The 19,201-nt window shown below is 53.2% G+C and overlaps 1 protein-coding gene across 1 annotated transcript in view; it reads right to left on the reverse strand.

Annotated features, from left to right (window-relative positions):
• Positions 1-4,376: 4,376 nt before the first annotated feature.
• UBE2QL1 (ubiquitin conjugating enzyme E2 Q family like 1) overlaps positions 4,377-19,201 on the reverse strand; it is a 35,327-nt gene continuing 20,502 nt past the window's right edge. The window contains exon 2 of the mRNA XM_044234122.1: positions 4,377-5,689. Coding sequence (XP_044090057.1) covers positions 5,558-5,689 — 132 coding nt within the window. The 3' untranslated portion in view covers positions 4,377-5,557. The remainder of the gene's footprint in view (positions 5,690-19,201) is intronic.

The following is a 19,201-nucleotide window of genomic DNA, read 5'->3' on the forward strand; positions in this document are numbered from 1 at the left end:
GATCTAAATCACAGTGTTGCCTAATTAGATGTGGTTCCTTTCCATTTCATTGATTTCTATAGAGAATACTCGTGACATGCTTCAAAGTTCCGAGTTAGCAAACCACAAATAAATCAAAGCACGAAAGATCAGAGGACAGCACATGACAGGAAACCACCCACGGCGGACGGTGTTGGATAAATGCATGTGGAGACCCAGACACATTCCAGCAAATACTGAACGTAGACCATGCAAGGACTTCAACAAACATTCCATGGAAAGACATTTTTTGGTTTTGAAGTCTTGCTTTTCTGAATTGTTGTTTTTCCCCCTAAGTACAGTGCCTCCGTTTTCTTTGACTCCCGCATTCACCCTCTGCTGAAAGTCCACATTTCTTTCTACTTCCTCCCCCCTCCTTTTGAGGAGCACAGACCTGGACGACTTTAGAAAGAGTCTACACCAAAGCTTCGGTGCGAACTGGGAGGACAGGCTGAAAGCTTACAGGACCCCAAAATGTGTAGATCGGCATCCTACCAAGGTCACAATGGAGACAAGGTGCATGACACAGGGTCGTGTTGGCGGACCAGGTAAAGCCACGCACAGCCAGCCCCAGTTGTTCTGTTGTTGCTCAGTCATTGACATCGCCAAGATCCAGCCATATAAAGAGATTACATGACTACCTAGCGGACAGCCGCTTGATTCACGTCCTGTAGAAGAAAGGAGGAAGCACCCTCTGTCGGAGAAACAGGGTCAGTCTGCCGTGGGAAGCAGTGCCAATGCTTATTTGGCAACACACACTGCCTCACGGACCCAAGAGGATGACCTCGGAGACTGACCTCTGCCCCAGGCACTCTGCTATTTGTCTAGCCTTGTTATGACCTTGCAATTAAACCTCGCTTCCCTTTGTATCTACACTCTATTCAAGTACGCTGCCTTGACCATGTCTCTTTGCCAGCATACTTGGTGCTTATACACTGGAGGTTGCAAAAGTCAGAAAGATAAGGTAGAGCCTAACCTAAAGCCAGGAAAGCTGCACATTATACTAATGTCTTTGGAGGGAAAGGGCATTGATGACGATCACACGGGCTGAGCTCCAAGCTGTAGCTCCCCAGACCACTTCTCACCAACTTGCTCTTGTTGTGTAATGGATCACTCTGGGTGGTTCCCAACCAGCTGGGAAGGCTGTGGCTCAAGGGCAAGCCAATGGCGAGCCCGGAGTGAGTGCGAGCCTAGGGGATATTTCCTCATGGTCCGTGGGAAGTATCACTAAGATGGTCGCCCTGGCTTCACCCTTCCAGTTGACTTTGGAAATGCCACTCAACCCGTCTGGGCTGGTTTCCTCCCCTGCAGAGTGTCTGAGGGTAGACTGAGGGACCTCTGAGATTCCGTGGTTCAACCTTCATGTGGTTGGAAAGCAAGTTCTGCTCCCTAGAAGTCACATTCCATTAAAATTTTTCATGCTGTTAGAAGGTTCAGATGAAACACTGAAATATAATCCTAGAGAAGGGGCCAGCCCTCCATGCCAGGTTAGGCTTTAGATTTGACTCGTCTTGCCTCCTGAAATCGGGTCTATAGAGATGGGCTCCACGGGTGAGAGTGGTAAGAAGTGCCCAGGCCGCCTCTCCAGGGCCAGCATGGACGAACATTATGTCTTCCACAAGGGCGTCCCGGCCCTCTCCCCTCTCCCACTTCTACACCTGCCCTTCTTCCCTCTTGCTCAGCCATCACTCAGCCCTGACTCCTCTGTGGAGTCTGGGACGCTCTGCGCGCGGACCAAGACTACCAGGTCGGCGGGGTTGTGTAGCGGTTAGTTGCCTCTGGTCCCCACACGTCTTGGTGGCTCACGAGTGTCACTTTTTTGTTTTTTAAGATTTTACTTATTTTTTAGAGGGTGAGAAAGCACGAGCCAGAGGAGCAGCAGCAGAGGGAAGGAGAAGCAGACTCTCTGCTGAGCAGGGAGACCGATGCAGAACTCGATCCCAGGACCCTGGGATCATGATCTGAGCTGAAGGCAGACGCTTCACCAACTGAGCCACCCAGCGTCCCTCTTATGTGTTATTCTTGCCTTTTAAGTTCCTCTAGGGAAGGAGGCATGTCTAGAACTTGTCCCTTCCCTATGTCAGAGTAAGTGGAGAGATGGCCAGTAAGTCTGGTTGACTGACTTACAGTAGGGGACTGGGGACAGAACACAGTATCATCACAGGTTATTTCTACTTGAAACATTGTAATTATTCAACTGGAACCTTTTTTTCTATGTGTTCTGATGAAAACTGGTTAACACAGAGCTCCCCACACTGGAAAAGTGACTCGCAAAGGTCACGTGACAAATTCTGAGTTTCCCAAGCACTTTCCCCCAGGGTTTAGGTCAGTTCTCAGATGAGTCTCATGGGACTTAACAGCCCAAGAAACTGAGAAGCAGGGAAGCAGTGCTTTCCTCAAGCAGGTGGCATTCCTGCCAAGTCCCATGGACACAGCGGGCGCCTGTCCTTCTAGCGGGTCTTTGTCATAGCCGCAGATTTCCCTCTCAAAAAATAAGGTTGAATTTTGATAGAGTGAGCTTGAGAGCTAAAACATGGAGATCTAAACTCTGGTTTTTTCCCCTGAGTAAAGGATTTTAGAGTCTGGGAGTCTTCTAGGGCATACGTGTGTGTCTGCATGTGCGTGTGTGTTACGTGTGTGTTAGGTGTGTGTTGCAGACGTGTGCGTGTGCGTCTGTGTGTGCGGGACCGGGCCCATCTTCTTGCAGCTCACGTGGAACTTGAACAACCGTGGCCTGTGGGGGAGGACCGCAGACCCGAGGACCGCGGCAGGGGGCCCAGGAAAGCCTCTGGGCGGGCAGGAGGAGAAGCATGCCCGAGGCTGAACTTGCCCTTCCTCCAGATCTCTAAGCTCCAGCCCACACGAACGTGCGCACCCCTGTCCAGTCGTCCCCCAGCTGTCTGTCGGAGGAGGAGCGGCGTTCTCGGCCGGTGGGAAGGAGAGCCCTGGCAGCCGCTTGCTGGGTCGGCAGCCGGCCTCCCTCCCACCCTGGGCGCCGAGGCAGGCAGGTCCCTCCTGTGGGACATGGTGAGACAGTGGGACACGGCCACGGCCAGGCTCCCCCGTCTGGCCAGCGTGGCCCTTTTTGCTTACAGTGATGCCTTCAGCCGCTGAAAAAGTTCCTCCAACTCAGAGTCAAAGCAGTAGTCGCATTTTCAACTGTTCTCCACTGCTTTGAAAATGAGTCTTACTCATTTAAGTGAAAAAGGGAATGTCTTCCACTAAAGAACATTTCCTCGACAACTTCCAGTGCCTGGCAAACTGACTGTAAGTCACATGCACAAGAAATCAAATTCAGGGTGTGCGGAGAGGTAGGGCCGCGTGTCTCCCTGTCGCTGTTGGCAGCGACTGAGCCCAGACACAGGGGGTCCCAGACGTCCTGGCTGCCCCTCACAGCGGGGGGGTGGGGGACAACCAGAAACAGCTGTGGAAAACGGTCTTCAGTTGGCCAGCAGCCAGCCTGGAAGCGCCCGGGCTGCGTGGGGTCACACACGTGTTCTACACGTCATGAGTCTGTACGCACCATGTACTGTCTGTGTACCCAGATGCATCCAAATGGTTCTTAACAGAAAGTTGCTTTACACTTTGCATCGGGAGAGGGAAACATTGGGAAGAGGTAAGCTCAGGCGCTTTCCCCAGCAAGCGGCTTCTGTCCTGTTTGGGACCCAGACCAGAATCCCATGACAAGGAGTAGCCCGAGGGCCCCAGACCAGGCACTAAAGGTCAGCGTTCCAGGATGGAGAATTCCACTTGGGAGATCAGAGGAAGGAATGGTTTCAGTTCTCGGGCATGGAATTTCGTGACTATTACTACGCGGCGGGGATGAGAGCAGGCAGGCGTCCCGCACTCACGGCCGTCTCGTCTGGCCAGAGCGGCGTGGGAGGCAGGGGCGTATGAGAAAGGGGTTAAAAAATATTAAGGAAAGAAGCAGGAGAGGGTAGATTTGGCGAACGACCGGTCGTGCCGGGAGCTGACCCCTGTCCTCTGAGGCCAGGTCTCACGGACCTCTGACAGCCCTGGGCAAGCAGACAGGACCCCCAGTTACCGAAGCTCCCTGAAGAATTGTATGTGACCAGCAGATTCTTCTCCCTCCCAGTGGGGAAATGCCATCGGCAGCACCCGAGTTTGGCCAGATCAACCCTCCACGCTTCCTGTTAGCTTCGGGTGGCCTCCCTGGTTGCTTCTAGGGACCATGTTAACACACTGAGATTTTTGCGGAGACTGTGGGTTCCTAAGGCTCACTTTTTGTACCTTGCTGGAGAATGTCATCATGGTATTTGGAATATTGAGTTTTAAAGACAGATGAAATGCTTTAAAGGGAAAGCTAGCCCCCAGTGATTGGATTCCGGAGGCAGGTGTCAGATATGCATGATTTTATTTAAAATGTGTCCAATAAGGTTTTCCACCTGGGATGAACATTTTTACCTCTTCCCACGTATTGTTATAAACCGTGTTTCCTCACTTCATGGGGTTTCTTAGAAAGTTCTAAGTAACTTAACAGAAGAGAAAAATGAACATGTGGGCGATGGAATAACGGGGAGTTGCTATGACAGTGAGGGTGTTCACGCATCACACAGCCCAGCCCCCGGGGACACAAGTGACAGGAGGGTGAGGGACAGACCCGGTCATGCAAGCCCTCGGACCATCACTTGGTGTCCTTTGGCAGTTCTGGCATTCCCTGTCACTAGCACGGAGAGTAACAGGAGTCCGATGATTCAGGGAACGGGGAAGTGTCTCTCGCTTGTGGCGGTGGGTTGACCCACCGGGAGGAGACGGAAACACAAATGTGGAGTCGTAGGAGCGTTTCGGAGTACCGAGGGGGCTGTCCCTCTGCGGAGCCCCAGGGAGCCCACGGCGGCCGCAGCAGCCCTGTCTTCCGTACGGGGCCCAGGCTCGCCGGTGCACAGCCGCTCACCGCGGTGTCGCACGGGGACCCCATTTTCACCAACGCGGCAGTCGCTGTTTTAAATCACGAGAACCTGGCGATATGAAATTTGTGTTTTCAGGAGCCAAAGGTCATAGCACGAATGAGGTCTACATGTCGTCACACGGGGCCACAGGGAGACACGTCTCCAGGTTAGGTCGACCTGCCAAGGAGAGCAACAGAGACACAGAGCACAGCGAGGCGGGGCGCTCCTGGTACATGGGAACGTGCCGCGTACGGCAAGTGGGTCGAGCAGCGGGCACGGGGGCTCCTGCCTGCTCTTCGGAGCTGCTGTCTGGGAAGAAGCCAAGAGCCGTGTGAGGGGTGGGCGGGTGGGGGGGCAGGCGGGCTGGGGAATGTCACCATCTCAGCATTGGTTCTAAAGTGACATCGAGATGGCTGCTCGTTTACAGTCGAACCTAATCCCGAACGGTGCTGGCTCCCTCGCTCTCCCTGTAAACACATCTGTTCATCGATAACTTAAACGTCTCCTTGGCATTCGGGATTCAGTTCCGGCTGGAGTAGAAAAGGGTGAGGATGCTCGCGTTGAGGAGGAGATGTTGGGAACTCGTGTGTGTGGACAGGTGGCCGGAGCGTCTCCCGCACGGCCGCGCGTCAGCCGTCGGACACGGGCGGGGTCACCCAGCCGTACTTCTCATGCGTCTTCACCAAACTCTTGAAGGTAGCTTCGGCTTCCTTGCGGCTGAAGGACTTTTTTGATTTGCCGGCCTTTCTACAGATCCGCCCCTGCGGGAGAGGAGAGAAAAGCCCCGTTAGAAGCGCGCTAGATGGCGCCGAGCAGAGCAGGGCCGCGGGGCTGCTGTGAGGGAGGGGCGCAGCCCGGCTTGCTCCGACACCTCATTCCTGGGCCTGGGAAGCACCTGCTCCACGCGACACCTCCCACCCCACCACCCCGGGTCCCTGCGGCTCAGGACAGAGGGCCAGCTGCCCCAGGGAGCATCCGCCACCCGCAGAGACAGCGGGGTGTCCCTGGGGCACAGGGGGGCTCCCAAGGCCTTCCCTCCCCTCACAGGACGCTGAGACAGAAATTCCGTTAGATGTGCACATTTCTAGGTTCACACGCACACTTCCAATCTCTTATAATTCAAGCCCAGGAACAACGGGTGAATTTCTTGTAATTCGTGTCACGGCGGGGCCGCTTCATGAGAAGACGGGGGCGGGGGAGCCATTTCCAGGCAGGAGCGCGGCCGTCCGAGAGTCCCCAGAGGGAGTAAAGGTGAGCGGCCGACGCTCCTTATACAATCCCGGGACGGGGGGCTAGGCCTGTCCCCCTCACCTTGAGCAGGTGTTTCTTGCCCGAAAGATGGGACATGTGTGTCTGCAGTGACGTTTCGGTTACGGCACACCTGTGGGCCTGAACCGGAACCAGGCCTCAGCACCAGCAGCCGGACTGGTGCTCCCTTGGACAGGCTTCCAGGGCGGCGGCCGCCTGGGTCTGTGTGAGGACAGGCAGGCAAGGTCCTTCCCCTCACAGCCGCCTCTGGAAGCCCATGGACAGTGCTGGTGGGAAAACAGCCATACCGGCCTTGCCGCGCATGGGGAAAGCAGCACTAAAACTAGGAATGGAGGACTGTGTTATGCTCTTAAATTCAGGGCGTATGGTTCAACATCTGTCTTTTCAACACTGGAAACGGAGACCCATGCCCAGGGAAGGAGCCGGAAGTCCAGAGTTACAGCTGTGTCCTGCCCCCTCTGGACATCGTTCTGGCTGAACTGGTCCATCTGCCCGTGAAGGCCCATTAATGCCACCTCATCTAATCTGCGGCTCGGTTCACGTCAAATGCGCTTCTAAAGGGACAAAGGAAGACGGAAGAGAAGAAGGCAGGAGAACGACATTTACTGCCTTCCAGAAACTTCCCCATGCCTCTCCAGGATCTGACTCCTAGTTTTAATTTTAGAGCTTCCTACTTTGCTTAGGTGGTATAGTAACACTTGATAAAAAGGGGCCATGAATAGCTAATACATTTACAATTATCATCCTGATGGGCTGAGACTGAAGTCTGGAGTCGTTTCGTTAAATACAAGCACATGCATCTTTGCAAGGATGCCAGCAGCAATCTCTGCACCAAGCAAAAGCAATGTCAGGCCATATTCTTCTGTATAAAATGCAAATTCTAGCCATCTCTGCCATCCTTGTCTAGAATACCGGAAGTTCGTGGTATGGCTTGATAATTCTGAACTGAAAACAGCCAGACAAATACAAGCTTATGATAATCTTGGAATATTCCGTCATTTTTGGTGTGAACACACACTTTGCCTGTTTTTTATGAAAGTCCCAACTATTACAAAACACAACAGAAAACCCCGAATGAAAAGAGCACTCTTTGTGTCCCTTTCTTTGCAGGAAATATTAGGAACTTCATAAAGCCCCAGCACTCGGTCCATTCAGCGACCAGGAGGCAGAGCCCGCTATAAGCCCGCTGGAGATCTCTGGGCCTTCGAGGCCCTCAGCTGCCCACAGAGACCTTTCCCCTCCTCTGTAGTCTCTGGCATTTCAGTTTCTCATTAACAGATCTCTTCTCATAGAGTGCCTGTCCTCTTCTGATTGGCCGCTTAAGTTATCACCCAGGGAAACCTTGAGCTTGGGGAGCAGCACTCACATGGGTCTGCCCCTCCAGGGTGGCCAAGCTGCCTTTGCTGTGGTGCTTGGAGATGCCCAGTGCACCAAGAAGGGGATGCTCCATCTGCCCGGGGGCCCTGATGTTCAAAGCCATTCCGATGTTGAGCTGGTTCCCGTTCTGCCCCTCCAGGGCAGTCTCCTGTAACATGGACTGTGGGGTAACCTTTGGCCCAAGGGCTCTGACCCTCTGTCAAGCAGGGGCCTCTATAAAGCGGGGACCATGTTCGCTGCCTAGCATCATTAGGAACACCGTAAGATACTGAAGTTAGAAACTTTGAAAACTGTAAATTGTTACAGTTAATTGAGAACTGTTTTTCTCATTGTCATGACATTCATATTTCTTCCTTGTCTGTTGCCATATAACTAATAACCAAAAAGTCTCTTCTGGAGGGTTTCCTGGAATAACTCTTGTTTCTCCTAAAATACCTCTACTTGCATTTAATGCAAAACGACCTGGATGTGACAATTTGCTCAACCCACCGTGAGAGCTTTGTGGGGTCACCAAGACTTTAGATGAGTAAACAGCCTCCCTCTCCTGAGCCCCCACCTGTAAATGTGTGGTCATGAACAGCCGGAGGACTTTTCCCTAAAGACCTGAAAAATCTCTCCATAACACTGATGCAGAACAGGGCTGATGAGAATACAGTTCTCTAGGGCTGTGTTTGTTAAACAAAACCATTACCTGGTACTTCGGCTTGTCTTTTTTTTTTTCCCCCATAGCTTTTTGGGGCCAATCACCATAATCCAACATGAAAAATTCATACAGCCACACATTTCTACACTTTTCTACACGACTAGAAGCAACTTCAAACTCAGGGCCTCCGTTCAGTCCCCTGGTCTTCTGTGGTTTCCACGAGCCCAGTGTGCACACCCGAGTTTCATTCAGTCGGTCAGTCGGGTGCAAGGTTTGAAAGACAAAGTGACAGTGGCCCCTGCCTGTGGGGACTTGGAGCCCATCACGGCACAGGTCGCTGAGACAGAAGGCGGACATCAGGGCTTCCCAGCCTCAGTCCGGTCAGCGTCATGGGCCCCCCCCTTCTCTGCTGGGGATGGTCCTGTGAACGGTAGGACGTCAAGCCGCATTGCTGGCCTTCACCACTAGAGGCGCTGGTCCTCCCGGAGTTAAGACAACTGCATTGTCTCCAGACAGGCCAAATGTCCCCTCAGAGGTAAAATCAGCCCTTTTGAGAATGGCTGGCAGCAGGGCTTTCTATGGTGGAAACGACCTGGCCCTCACCCAGCTCAGAGGGGAGGATGGGTTCCACCGTGGGGTTGGGGGGTTGGGGGGGGCAGGCCTGGCTGTCTGTGCATCAAGGAAGACGTCTGTGTTTCATGATACTTGAGCTGAGCCTTCACATACGGGTGGCAGGTGCTTACCAGGCCATGGTAACAAGCAGAAGCTGAAACAGTTGGCTATATTCAGAGAACAATGGAAGAGACACTTGGCAAATTTGGGGCTTGAAGGCTCTGTGTGTGTGTTTGTGTTGGGATGAGAGTGCAGAATTCAGCAGACCTGGCTTCAGATCCCTGCTCCGACACTTCCTGGCTGGGTGACCTTGGGTGAGTAACTTAACCTCTCTGAATCTCAATGTCCTCATCTGTAAAATAAACCTAAGAATAGTGTGATATGACCCTGGATTTTTATAGGGACTCAACATGTTAATACATGTAAGGTGCTTGGCACAGTGCCAGGCACAGGGCGGACACAATAAACGGAGCTTTTTGTTTTTGGGACTATCACAGACCATCTTACCCTTTGACAAAGCTGGCTTCATTCTGGCCTCTTGAAAACACACACACACAGTTTCTGTCCTTTGCATGGCCAGTATGACTTGGTTTGTCCTGTCACAGATTGTCCTCAGGCAAGTCCCGTATCTGGCATGTATGGGGCTCATTCCCCTGCTTTTTCAATCATGTCTATTTTAACAGGAGGAGATAAATACACTCATTCTATGTTTCTTCCTTGATCAGATTTTTCTTTTACTTCTAGATTTTCTCTTACTTTTACTTTTAGATATTTTTAGATTTTTCTTTTTCTTTTACTATTTTATTTTTCCTTGCAAACCTACTTTCGTGGCATTTCTATATTTCGCTTGCCTGTGAATTATAGGCTTCTGTTCTTTCCAGACTCCTCATGAGAAGTTTTGGGGTTCTTTCTCTCATTCCCAGGGCTGAATTACAGAGTGGCTACTCGTTTTCAAAGACTTTGAACATGTAATTGTTAGTCTAAGAGCTCTCATAATCCCTAACCCCTCTAACACGGGTTTCTAATGTGAGCTGTGTTGGGTCAGCCTTGCTCCGTACACGGCTGTGTGTGGGAGAAACCTGGAGCAAAGAAGGTGCTGGGCGTGGGGAAGGCGCCCTCTCGGGATCTGTGAAAGGAGCGCTGCCTGGAAAGGCAGCCATGATTTTGCCTCTCGTTAAGGCCTGATGTGCAAAGCAGATCAATTACACAATTCTAGAGACAATAATTCTGTTGTCCCTGCAACAGATGAGGCAGCTTCAAAGAAGTGTTTCCAAATCCAGATAGTTACACGAAGCTGCTGGCCAGTGAGGGAAGGACTTGAGCTGGATCCTGTCCCAGGATCAAACAGAAGCTGAGTGGGGAACATGCTGATAGGATCCTGCAGCACTTACCACGGACCTGGGCACATGTGTGAGCACATGTGGGTACCTGAGTGTGCGTGTGCACATCTGCATGCTGGCGTGCATCCATGCTTTGCATGGGTGTGTGCACATGTGGGCATCTGCATGTGTGCGTGCACATGTGTGTGCACGCCCAAGGACATGCCTTGTCCATACCAAGGACAGACTTTTGCATGAGTACCATGTGTTTGTATATGCACAAGTGTGCACACAGATAATCATGGGTGTGCAGTGACTCCTCTGTGCTTGTGTGTGCGTGCGTGTGGCTGTGCTGGTGATATGTGAGCAGCAAACAGGGCTATGAGTGTCCCTGTGGTGAAATGAATGGCCACTGACGGAAGCCAACAACAACACTGAGGGAAGCCCCCCACTCCAGCTGAGTCAGGGAAGCCCTGGGCCTTGTGAGCCCATGTGCAGGACGGTCAGTTTACAGTGGGAGACCCCCACCACTGCCTGCCAGGGAGTCTGTCCAGCACTAGCTAAGGCAGGGAAGGGGATTGCCGAGGGGCTGGGAGAGCAGAAGGGGGAGGGGCAGAATGATGCGATCCTACCGACATCTGGGGCTGGACCGTTCTTGGCTGTGGGGCTGAACCACGTGCTGTCGGTTGCTCAGCAGTGTCCCTGGCCCCAGCCCAGCGGATGCCAGAGCAGCTCCATGCCAGCCGTGATAACCACGACATGTCCACAAGGGCCAAGTGTCCTCTGGTAGCTCCTGCCTGGGCTGAGCAGGGAGTGTGCTGGGCGAGTGCACATGGGTGCACTTTCCATGGTCTGGGGGCTAGACAGGCGGGGAAGACTGCCTGGAGGAGGAGCTTGGGGGTGGACTCGAAGGACAAGTTGGGGAGTGTGTGTCCTGGTGTTCCTGAGAGGACAGAGAGAGGAGGTAGGGACCAGACATACATTCGTTCCTGAGGCTTAGAAGGCCAGGCCAGGGGGCTTAAATCAACAGAAATTTATTTTCTCAAAGTTCTGGAGGCCAGAAGCCTAGGATAACGTTTCCTATTTCTGGGGCTTTTAGAAGAGAATTTGTGCCACGCCTCCCCTCGTGATGAACCCCTGCCTTGCAGATGCATTACCCCAATCTCTGTCTTCATGTTCATGTGACTTTCTCCCTGTGGGTCTGTTTCCAAAATTCTCTTCTCTTACCGGGGCACTGACCATTGCATTAGGGCCTGGCCTAACCCAGCATGACTTCATCTGAACTTAACGTCTGCTGAGATCCTTCAGGTGAGGAGGACACATCCGTAGATGGTGGGTGGGGTGCTCGGTCCTTCTGCATATGTGTGGGGGACACAATGCTTCTCACTCCAGAGGCAGTCGTGATAACTCCTCAGCCACCACCCTGCAGTCTGGCCCTCTCCTGTGGGGGACAGATCACAGGGTTGGGTTTTCTTTAGGGATGCGTCACTTGGGAAATGGATGGCTGGTCAGGTGTGAGATGTTGGCCACTTAGAGAAGAATCTGTTCTGTGGCTAGGGAGGCTTGGGGCACTCTGGGTTTCTGATCCAGGAGGAAACAGGTTTCCAGAATCAGATCCTGTGTTCCTTTCAGAACTGGGTTTGGGATGTGTGTTAGAAATGCAGAGTCCAGAGTGCTCACCATTACAGCACCAAGGGCAGGAGGAGGCTGCTGGATGTAGGGCTCTCTCACCACAAGGTCCAAATGACAGATGTGGGAGGGTCCCCAGGGGGAGAGAGGAAGGAGGGGACATGGCCACTGGCTCTTGAGTGACTTTCTTTCCCTACGCCTGTCTCCACCCCAAGTCCCACACACAGTGACACCTGCCTCGGCAGTGAGCCTTTGGAGAAGGAGAACCAGGAACCAGCCTGTGTGCAGTGGTGAGACGCCAGGTGGGGCACAGTGATGGGGGAGCTGGTGCCACACACTAGTCACACACGCCCAGGAGAGGGAGAGGGGAGTGCTTGGGGGGCCAGGCAAGAGGAGAAGCAAGGAGCCGAGGGTAGAGTGGGCGGGGGCAATCGAGGGGGCAACGGGAATGCCACAGCTGGCAGTCGGCACACAGGTGCCCAGTGAGTGTCGGAAAACCGCCCACGGTGTGTGTGTGATGCTTCCTTGATTTGAATGAAATTGAAACTTTAAAAACTCTCCTTGGCCTTATACTTTAGCAATCTCTGCACATCGATACCAAACAAGTCTGGTTCTCAAGCACAGCCTGGCTATAAAAAAGTCCCAAGAAAGTAACCTATGTTTCCCAAAAGCTCTAGTAAGCACCTACCCCCTACAGACCTCACGAGGCTTGTTGGAGGCATCAGGTGAGAGCAGGTGAGGGGGACACACAGGGCTTCACCCAGGAGTCTGGTGGGCGCAGGCAGGGGTGAGTGAATGAATGAGCGCTTTCGGTCGGAGTCAAGCTCCCTGTTCCAGGAGGACAACTGACCAGCTTTCCCATGGCACTGACTCTCACCAGAGCAACGTTCCAGAATATCGCCCAGGATACAAAGCCACTTCACTCAGGAAGGACTGTTTACACCAGAGCATTCCAGAATTTTCCATTGAGAAATCTTATGTAACCGATTTTCTTCCAGAGTCTCCAATATTTCCCAATGACTAGGTAATGAATGTACTCAATCTTCTCTTCAATTTGTGAGCATCTCGGGACGTCAAAGCCAGTGTCAGTTTCATACAAACTCTGATAACATTCAGTAGGGGTTAAACTGGAGCCGCCTTATTTACTATGATCGTGAGTCATCCTCAAGCCACTGGCAGCACCAAAGGCAGGGTTCGTGGGTATTTCTGATGCATGCAAAACATGAGCATTTCTTTCCTCTACACTTTAAAGAAAGTTCTAGCAATTAGTGAATCTTTTTTTGAGACAGTTGGTCTTTGCCCTGGATGAAGTAAGCAGAGAAAAAAAAAAAAAACTTTTCACTAAAAATTTAAATTGTTTCAGATAATCGTTTCAAAAAAAATTTTTTTTGGAGATTTCACTAATACTTATACTTCTGCATAAGCATCTGGGCCCCTGTGGGTTTCATTAGCAGCACTGGAACGCAGTAAGTGACAGCTAGACGTCCTTATTAAAGGCAGCCGTGATGGCTGTGCAGCAGACGTCATTCTCAGGACAGGCTTTGAACACACCTGTTAAACCCGCCCTGGAAGCCCACCAGGGCGGCTTCGCTGTAATCGCCTCTGACTTCCAGCTGAATAAACAGACACAGAGGGGTCAAGCAACGTGCTCAGAGTCTCACAGGATTTCAGTGCAGTGCTGGAGCCCAAGGCCAGGCTGGCTCTCGGAAAAAGGACAACGGTTGTGGACGCGACAGGAGGAAAACAAGACACTGGCCATCGACTCCATAAAATTGGCCCAGCCTGCCCTTCTCCCACTGGACACGGGGTGCTCTGAGGTCACTGAACCCCCATGTCCCTCTGCACCTGCTTTGTAACATGGAGCTCCAGGCCTGCCACCCCACAGTAGCCACCGTTTGTTTAAACCCCGAGTGGATCAGTGCCCCAGACCTGCCCATTCTTCCCGCCACAGTGTGGACTTCGGTCGCCTCCTCGAGCCTGGATCCTACGTGTTCCAAGCAGGTGGGCCTTCCTCGGGGAGACACGTGTTCGCACACGGTCCCGGTCCCTCACGACGGCTGGCCGCCTGTCGTTTCCACTTTTGCTAGACAGAGAAAGCAAAGGGAGCTCACTGATGGGCCGAGCCAAGGACGCCGTGTTCCATTTTCGAGACCAAAGGATCGGTTCAGCCCCAAACAGCCGCTCCTTCAGTGTCTTCGACTTACGAGCCGAGTCCCGCTGCCTACGGGGGGGCCTCCGGCGAGGTCCCAGGAGCACGCGTCTGTCCCTGCTGTCATGGCGGACTCCCTGGACGCTGCCTGGCAACGCAGCGCATCTCGGGTCACGTAAATCTCTCCCGGGGACCCGGCTCCGCTGGGATGAGCAGGTGCACGTCAGCTGTCTCGGCCTCGACGACCCCGTCCTCCTGTGGACGATCGCTCCGCATCGTTCTACCCTGAGTGAACCACTGGCAGGAAACATGGCACTTCCCTGCCAGCCTGACCTCCGAGGTCGGGACCCAGGCCAGCCGTCACCCCACACCCTGGACCTTCCTCACGCACCCTATTTCCCCTTCCTTCCGGAGCACAGTTTGAAAAGGATGAGGATCAAGTTCTTCCCCGGTGCCCACTGGTGTTTCAGTCCACCCGTTCGTTCGTGGTGGCTCAGTCCCCACGGCACCCTCCTTTCTGGGCGCCGGGACCCCACTCACGCTGACTTGAGGCCGCCCACCTGGTCTGATGCCCAAAGCTGCCTCCATCGTCCTCTCCTCCAGGGAGGGCAGGGCCCGTGGGCAGCTGGGAATTAGCCGAGCTGACGGCTGCCAGCGAGGTGAGGCGCACGCTGCTCCCTTGTGCCTTCCGTCCCACAGAAGCCAGGTCGGCTGGCACGGGTCACTCACTCCTGCCACCTCACCCCCGACAGCGAGGGGTGACCCGCCTCCAGCCAGGCTCTGCTTGATGTTACGCGCCCCCATCACCAGCGACACCCCCCACCCACGCCTGTCACTCCGGGTCGCGTGGAAGAGCATTCTCTCGTCTAGACAACAGTGACGGCCACACGCCACTGCCAGGAGCTCCAAAGAGAGGAGGGAGACCAAGAATGTCGCTGGAAAATGAGACAGGAACCGTCACTGGGGACTCCTCTGTCAGCACAGGGGGCAGCTGTGTTCTGCTTTCTGGCCCTGCCGGCAGGAGCTTCCTGAGTCTGACAAAATAATCCCAAACCGTGTTGTTCTGGAAAAATTACATCAAGAAGTAACACGAGGTTTTCACAGGCAACCAGGGTAACGTGGTTTTCCTCCCGAAATGCAGTCCGGTTTCAGGGGGCACGTGTGACTTCGTAGCGTACGGTAGCCCTTCCTGGCTCCGTGCGTGCCCTTCCCGAGCTCTGCGACTTGCGAGGACAGAGAAAGGCCTGGCCGCGTGACACGGCTGGCGTGGGATCTTCCAAACCCTACAGGAAATTCTGCAACATTAAATATAAAAAGCTCTTGAGACTTTGAAATCATTGGGAATCTTGAGAATATTTTCCCGAAAAATGTAAATGTGAAAATGCTACGATTTGGGCTCTAATTCTCTTAGCACCTCGTGAGGAAGGGTGGAGAGGGCCTTTCTGGGTCTCCGAGACCCCAGCATCCCTGGACTCCGGGGGAAGGGCCGTTTCTACCCGTCTCTAGGTCAGGAGGGGGCCACTCCTGCCATGGGCACGGCATGTCCCCGTTGGTGGCAACTAGCATCCCGAGAAGACAGCTGTGATTGGCCTTTATGAATCCAAAGTCCGTTTTCCTGCCAAGGACGTAGTGAGTAGACGGGCCTCACTAACGCGATACGGGCCGCACTAGCCGAGTCGTGAAAGGGACAAAAAGGGGGCCCCCAGGACATCCCAGAGCAGGTACACTCTCTGTAGCATGCTCAGGAGTCCTGGCATGATCCCAGAGCAGTCTCTGTGCCCGTGGGGGATGCTGTCCCTCCCCTCGTCGCAGGGGACCATTGGTGCCGAGTCCTCGCAGCAAAGCCGATGATGGAGTCTGTCCGCGGATTTTCCCCGGGGCGGTGCAGACCTCCAAGCGCTGGAGAGCTTCGGACGTGCACACACGGCAGAGTCAGCAAGCAGAGCCCTGAGAACACAGTTCTGATCTTTCCTGCGCTGGTCGCTAATGAGGCACCGATGAGGGGCAGGGTGCTGGGGGGAGGCGGCCCGCTCCCCCACTTCCCGGCCATTAGCAGAGCACATGCTGCCGGGGGAAGAGATGGGGAGGGCCACCAGCTCCCCTGTGGTCCCCAGACGGAGGACCAAGAGCGTTTGAGTCCCGTCAGTCACTGCTGGGTGAAGAACTTTGCCCCAGGCCCAGCGGGCTGAACGCACTGATTTAAACACAGAAGAGCATTGTCATGCGTCGCACATTCCGGCGGGGCCGGAGGGAAAATCCAGCACCCACGATGGAGGCAAGTTCCGGAAGGCTGCATTTCTGCACCATGGACATGAAGCCACCAGAATTCAGCGTTTTGCCCCCGAGGCTGGTCTCTACTCCTCCTCGCACTGTAGTCCCTACCCCACCCTCCGTTGGCCCCCCGCCAGCTCCCACCCCTCCATGATCCCTGACCTGCCCTTCCTACCCCCCACCCTCCGCTGGACACTGGCCTCTCGTTAAATCAAGAGCTCTGAGCGCTTAGCATCCACCAGCAGTGTGCTATGCATAAGGGGATAAAAGTAAAGGAGTCAAACCACTTCAGGGAACACACCAGGATCCCACCTTCCCATACCTGCTGGCGTAGTGCAGGTGAGAGTCCCAACACGCGCATCTTCCATTTGCAGGAAAACACGGGGCAAGGATAGGGCACAAAAGAGCTAACTGTTGAGAAAGCCAAGAGTAGGGATCTTTCTGGAAGACGCAGTGTTCCGTTATAAAACAGTCTTAAGACTGCAATCAAGAACGGAAGTTGGTTCTAAATTCAAATTTCTGGGCTCGGGCTGAACGGCTTAGAAAACTGAGGACTGATTTTGGCTGACCTAATAAAAATTAAAGTGATTTTCTATAAGCAACTGGGATGGCTATTATTACTTTTAGGTCATTACTTTGGGGATGTTCTGATTTCTACTCTTATTGGTCTGATGGTGTTGCCACAGGACCTTTTCTTTCTGATTAAGTAGAAATTATAACAAGTGAAGAATTCAACCACTGATTTTTATATACATCACTGGGGATCTTCAAACAGCGCACACTTTATAACGCAGTATAGGCAAAGCTCCTGCCCGTCCCTGTCCTGGGAGCTTGCTGTGTACGGACTCACTCGGTCCTCACCAGGGAGGAGCTGCTACAACTTCCCCCATGATGGGGCAACTGAGGCTGAGTTCAAGTGCCAAGGTCACAGAGCAGGTAGGCAGTGGAATGGACCTTGAGCTCACGAAGTCGGGCCCCAGTGTCCACGCTCCCAGCTATGTTGTGCTGAAGACAGCAACAGCAGGTGACAGGAATGTAAATACGGGATGCCCCCTGTGGCGCCCCACACCGCGCACGTGCCTAGATCATGAGTAGGTTTGCGTGATATTGGTGTAGTTTTTAACCGAGCATTTCCTGATTGTATTTCAACACTAAATCTATCCAATTGTGCCAGTCCCTTGTGGAAAAACAAAGGTCACTTTATTTGCTTATATTGGACTCGTGGGTGCGCACACATGCTTCCTGAGGGCCAGATGATGAACCTTGAAGAATTATCGACATTGACCTCCAGGCTAGAATCACAAAGCAAGGGCAGGACACACTTCCCCGCGGGTGTCCTGTGTGGTGTTCTACCCACATTAGCTCATCTACGCTTCACCCACGAGGTACGCTTCTCACGGTTGTGCAAATGATCGGGTGGAGAAGAAGAGGCAATTGACTTCTCAGTGGCGTAGAAATGGTAAATGACAGCATCCCTCCGCACCCCCAGCCTGGGTCTGGAAGAGGCTGGAATCCCACGATGCAAACTTCTGGGAAATGGAGCATTCTACAAACTGCAATCAGACGGTCACCCAGACACACCAGCATCCCTGTGGCTCCTAGAATGGTCAACACCTCTGTGAAAGCCTGGATATCCCAGCCTCTGGGCCTCCCAGCCTCATGCAGACTGCCGTGTTCCCACCACCCCGCTTCCGGCCTGCCCTTGTCGTTCCAAAGAGCCTAAGAACCGGTGCTCCACGCTGGACAGGTGCCCCCACAGACGGTGGCCATGGGTGCTGCCTGTTAGGACCCTGTGTCCCCTGGCGCTAGCAGGCTAGAAACTTCTGCCCGCACTCAATGTCCAGCCCAACTTTGCAATGAGTGTCATTGATAAGTGAACATGTTCAGCAAGCCAGAATTTCCAAGTCAATCTCTCCTGTTTACTGAAAACATCTCCCTCAATGCGGTCATGTTTGCCGTCAAAACGTCTGTGGGGGCCGGTCACGGGGCCCACTAACGAGATGCCAGGGGAGTTGGGAGCAAACCACCCAAACACCTGTTCCCTGAGACAGCAGCTGGCCCCAGGCAGATCCTGCAGTGTTGTCTTCAATGGCGAAGGACAGTTTCTCAAACAAATCTTCCCGCTTTGTTATCTCATACTTATGTTGCCTTGTGTTAAGATCCAAATACACAAAAATCAAACTTCTTCCGCCTTCATATCTGAATCGGCGAAAACAATGGTTTTGCTCTGGTTTTGTCTGTCTGCTTGTCGCGACACTGAGAGGTTTTCTGTGGCACTGGGATGGAGCGTTTTGGCCACCTCACTACTGGTCTACGGTGCAACTGCCTACACCGAAAATCCTAAAGCCTTCGCTATTTTTTTTAAACGACTTACTGAGGTATGACTGACATACATAAAGCTGCATGTATTTAATGGGCACAACTTGCTGAGTCTGAGACATGGCCATTCTGATGAACTGGACGTGCTGGGCAGGTTAATGCTTTACAAAGCGCCATGTGCTTCCCAGCTCCCGCCAGTGGGAGCCCAGCTTGTGGCCAGTGCTGGCCAGTGGGCTGAGGCGGAGGTGATGCACGTCCTTCCGGGTGGGGGCCTTGAGGAGCGGAGGTGCTGGCCCGTTCTCGTGCCCTGTCCCTGTGAGCTCCGGGGCCACGTGCTCCAGGTGGAGAAGCCACAAGGTGGAAAGGGGCCCCAAGCCACATCAGACCGTGTGCAGGAAGTATGTGTTCATTGGTCCTGCTGGATTTCAGGGGGTGCTCTGCGGCAGGAAGTAAATCACCACTACATGCAAAACCCGTCATTGAAAAAACTTACATGGGACTTTCGTGATTCACAAAAAGCAAAGAAGAGCAAAGAAGGGGTCTTGTCTACTTGATGTTAGAGTGGGCGGCTGTTCCTAAAGGCAGAACAGTATTTGTCCAGGAGCATGCAGTTAAAGGAGTCATATTTACATGGGGACTTGTCACCAGATAAAAATGGCAAAAAAGAAAATAAAATTAATAAAAT

The sequence above is a fragment of the Neovison vison genome, chromosome 1 (genome assembly GCF_020171115.1).
Source record: "Neovison vison isolate M4711 chromosome 1, ASM_NN_V1, whole genome shotgun sequence".
Lineage (NCBI taxonomy): Eukaryota > Metazoa > Chordata > Mammalia > Carnivora > Mustelidae > Neogale > Neogale vison.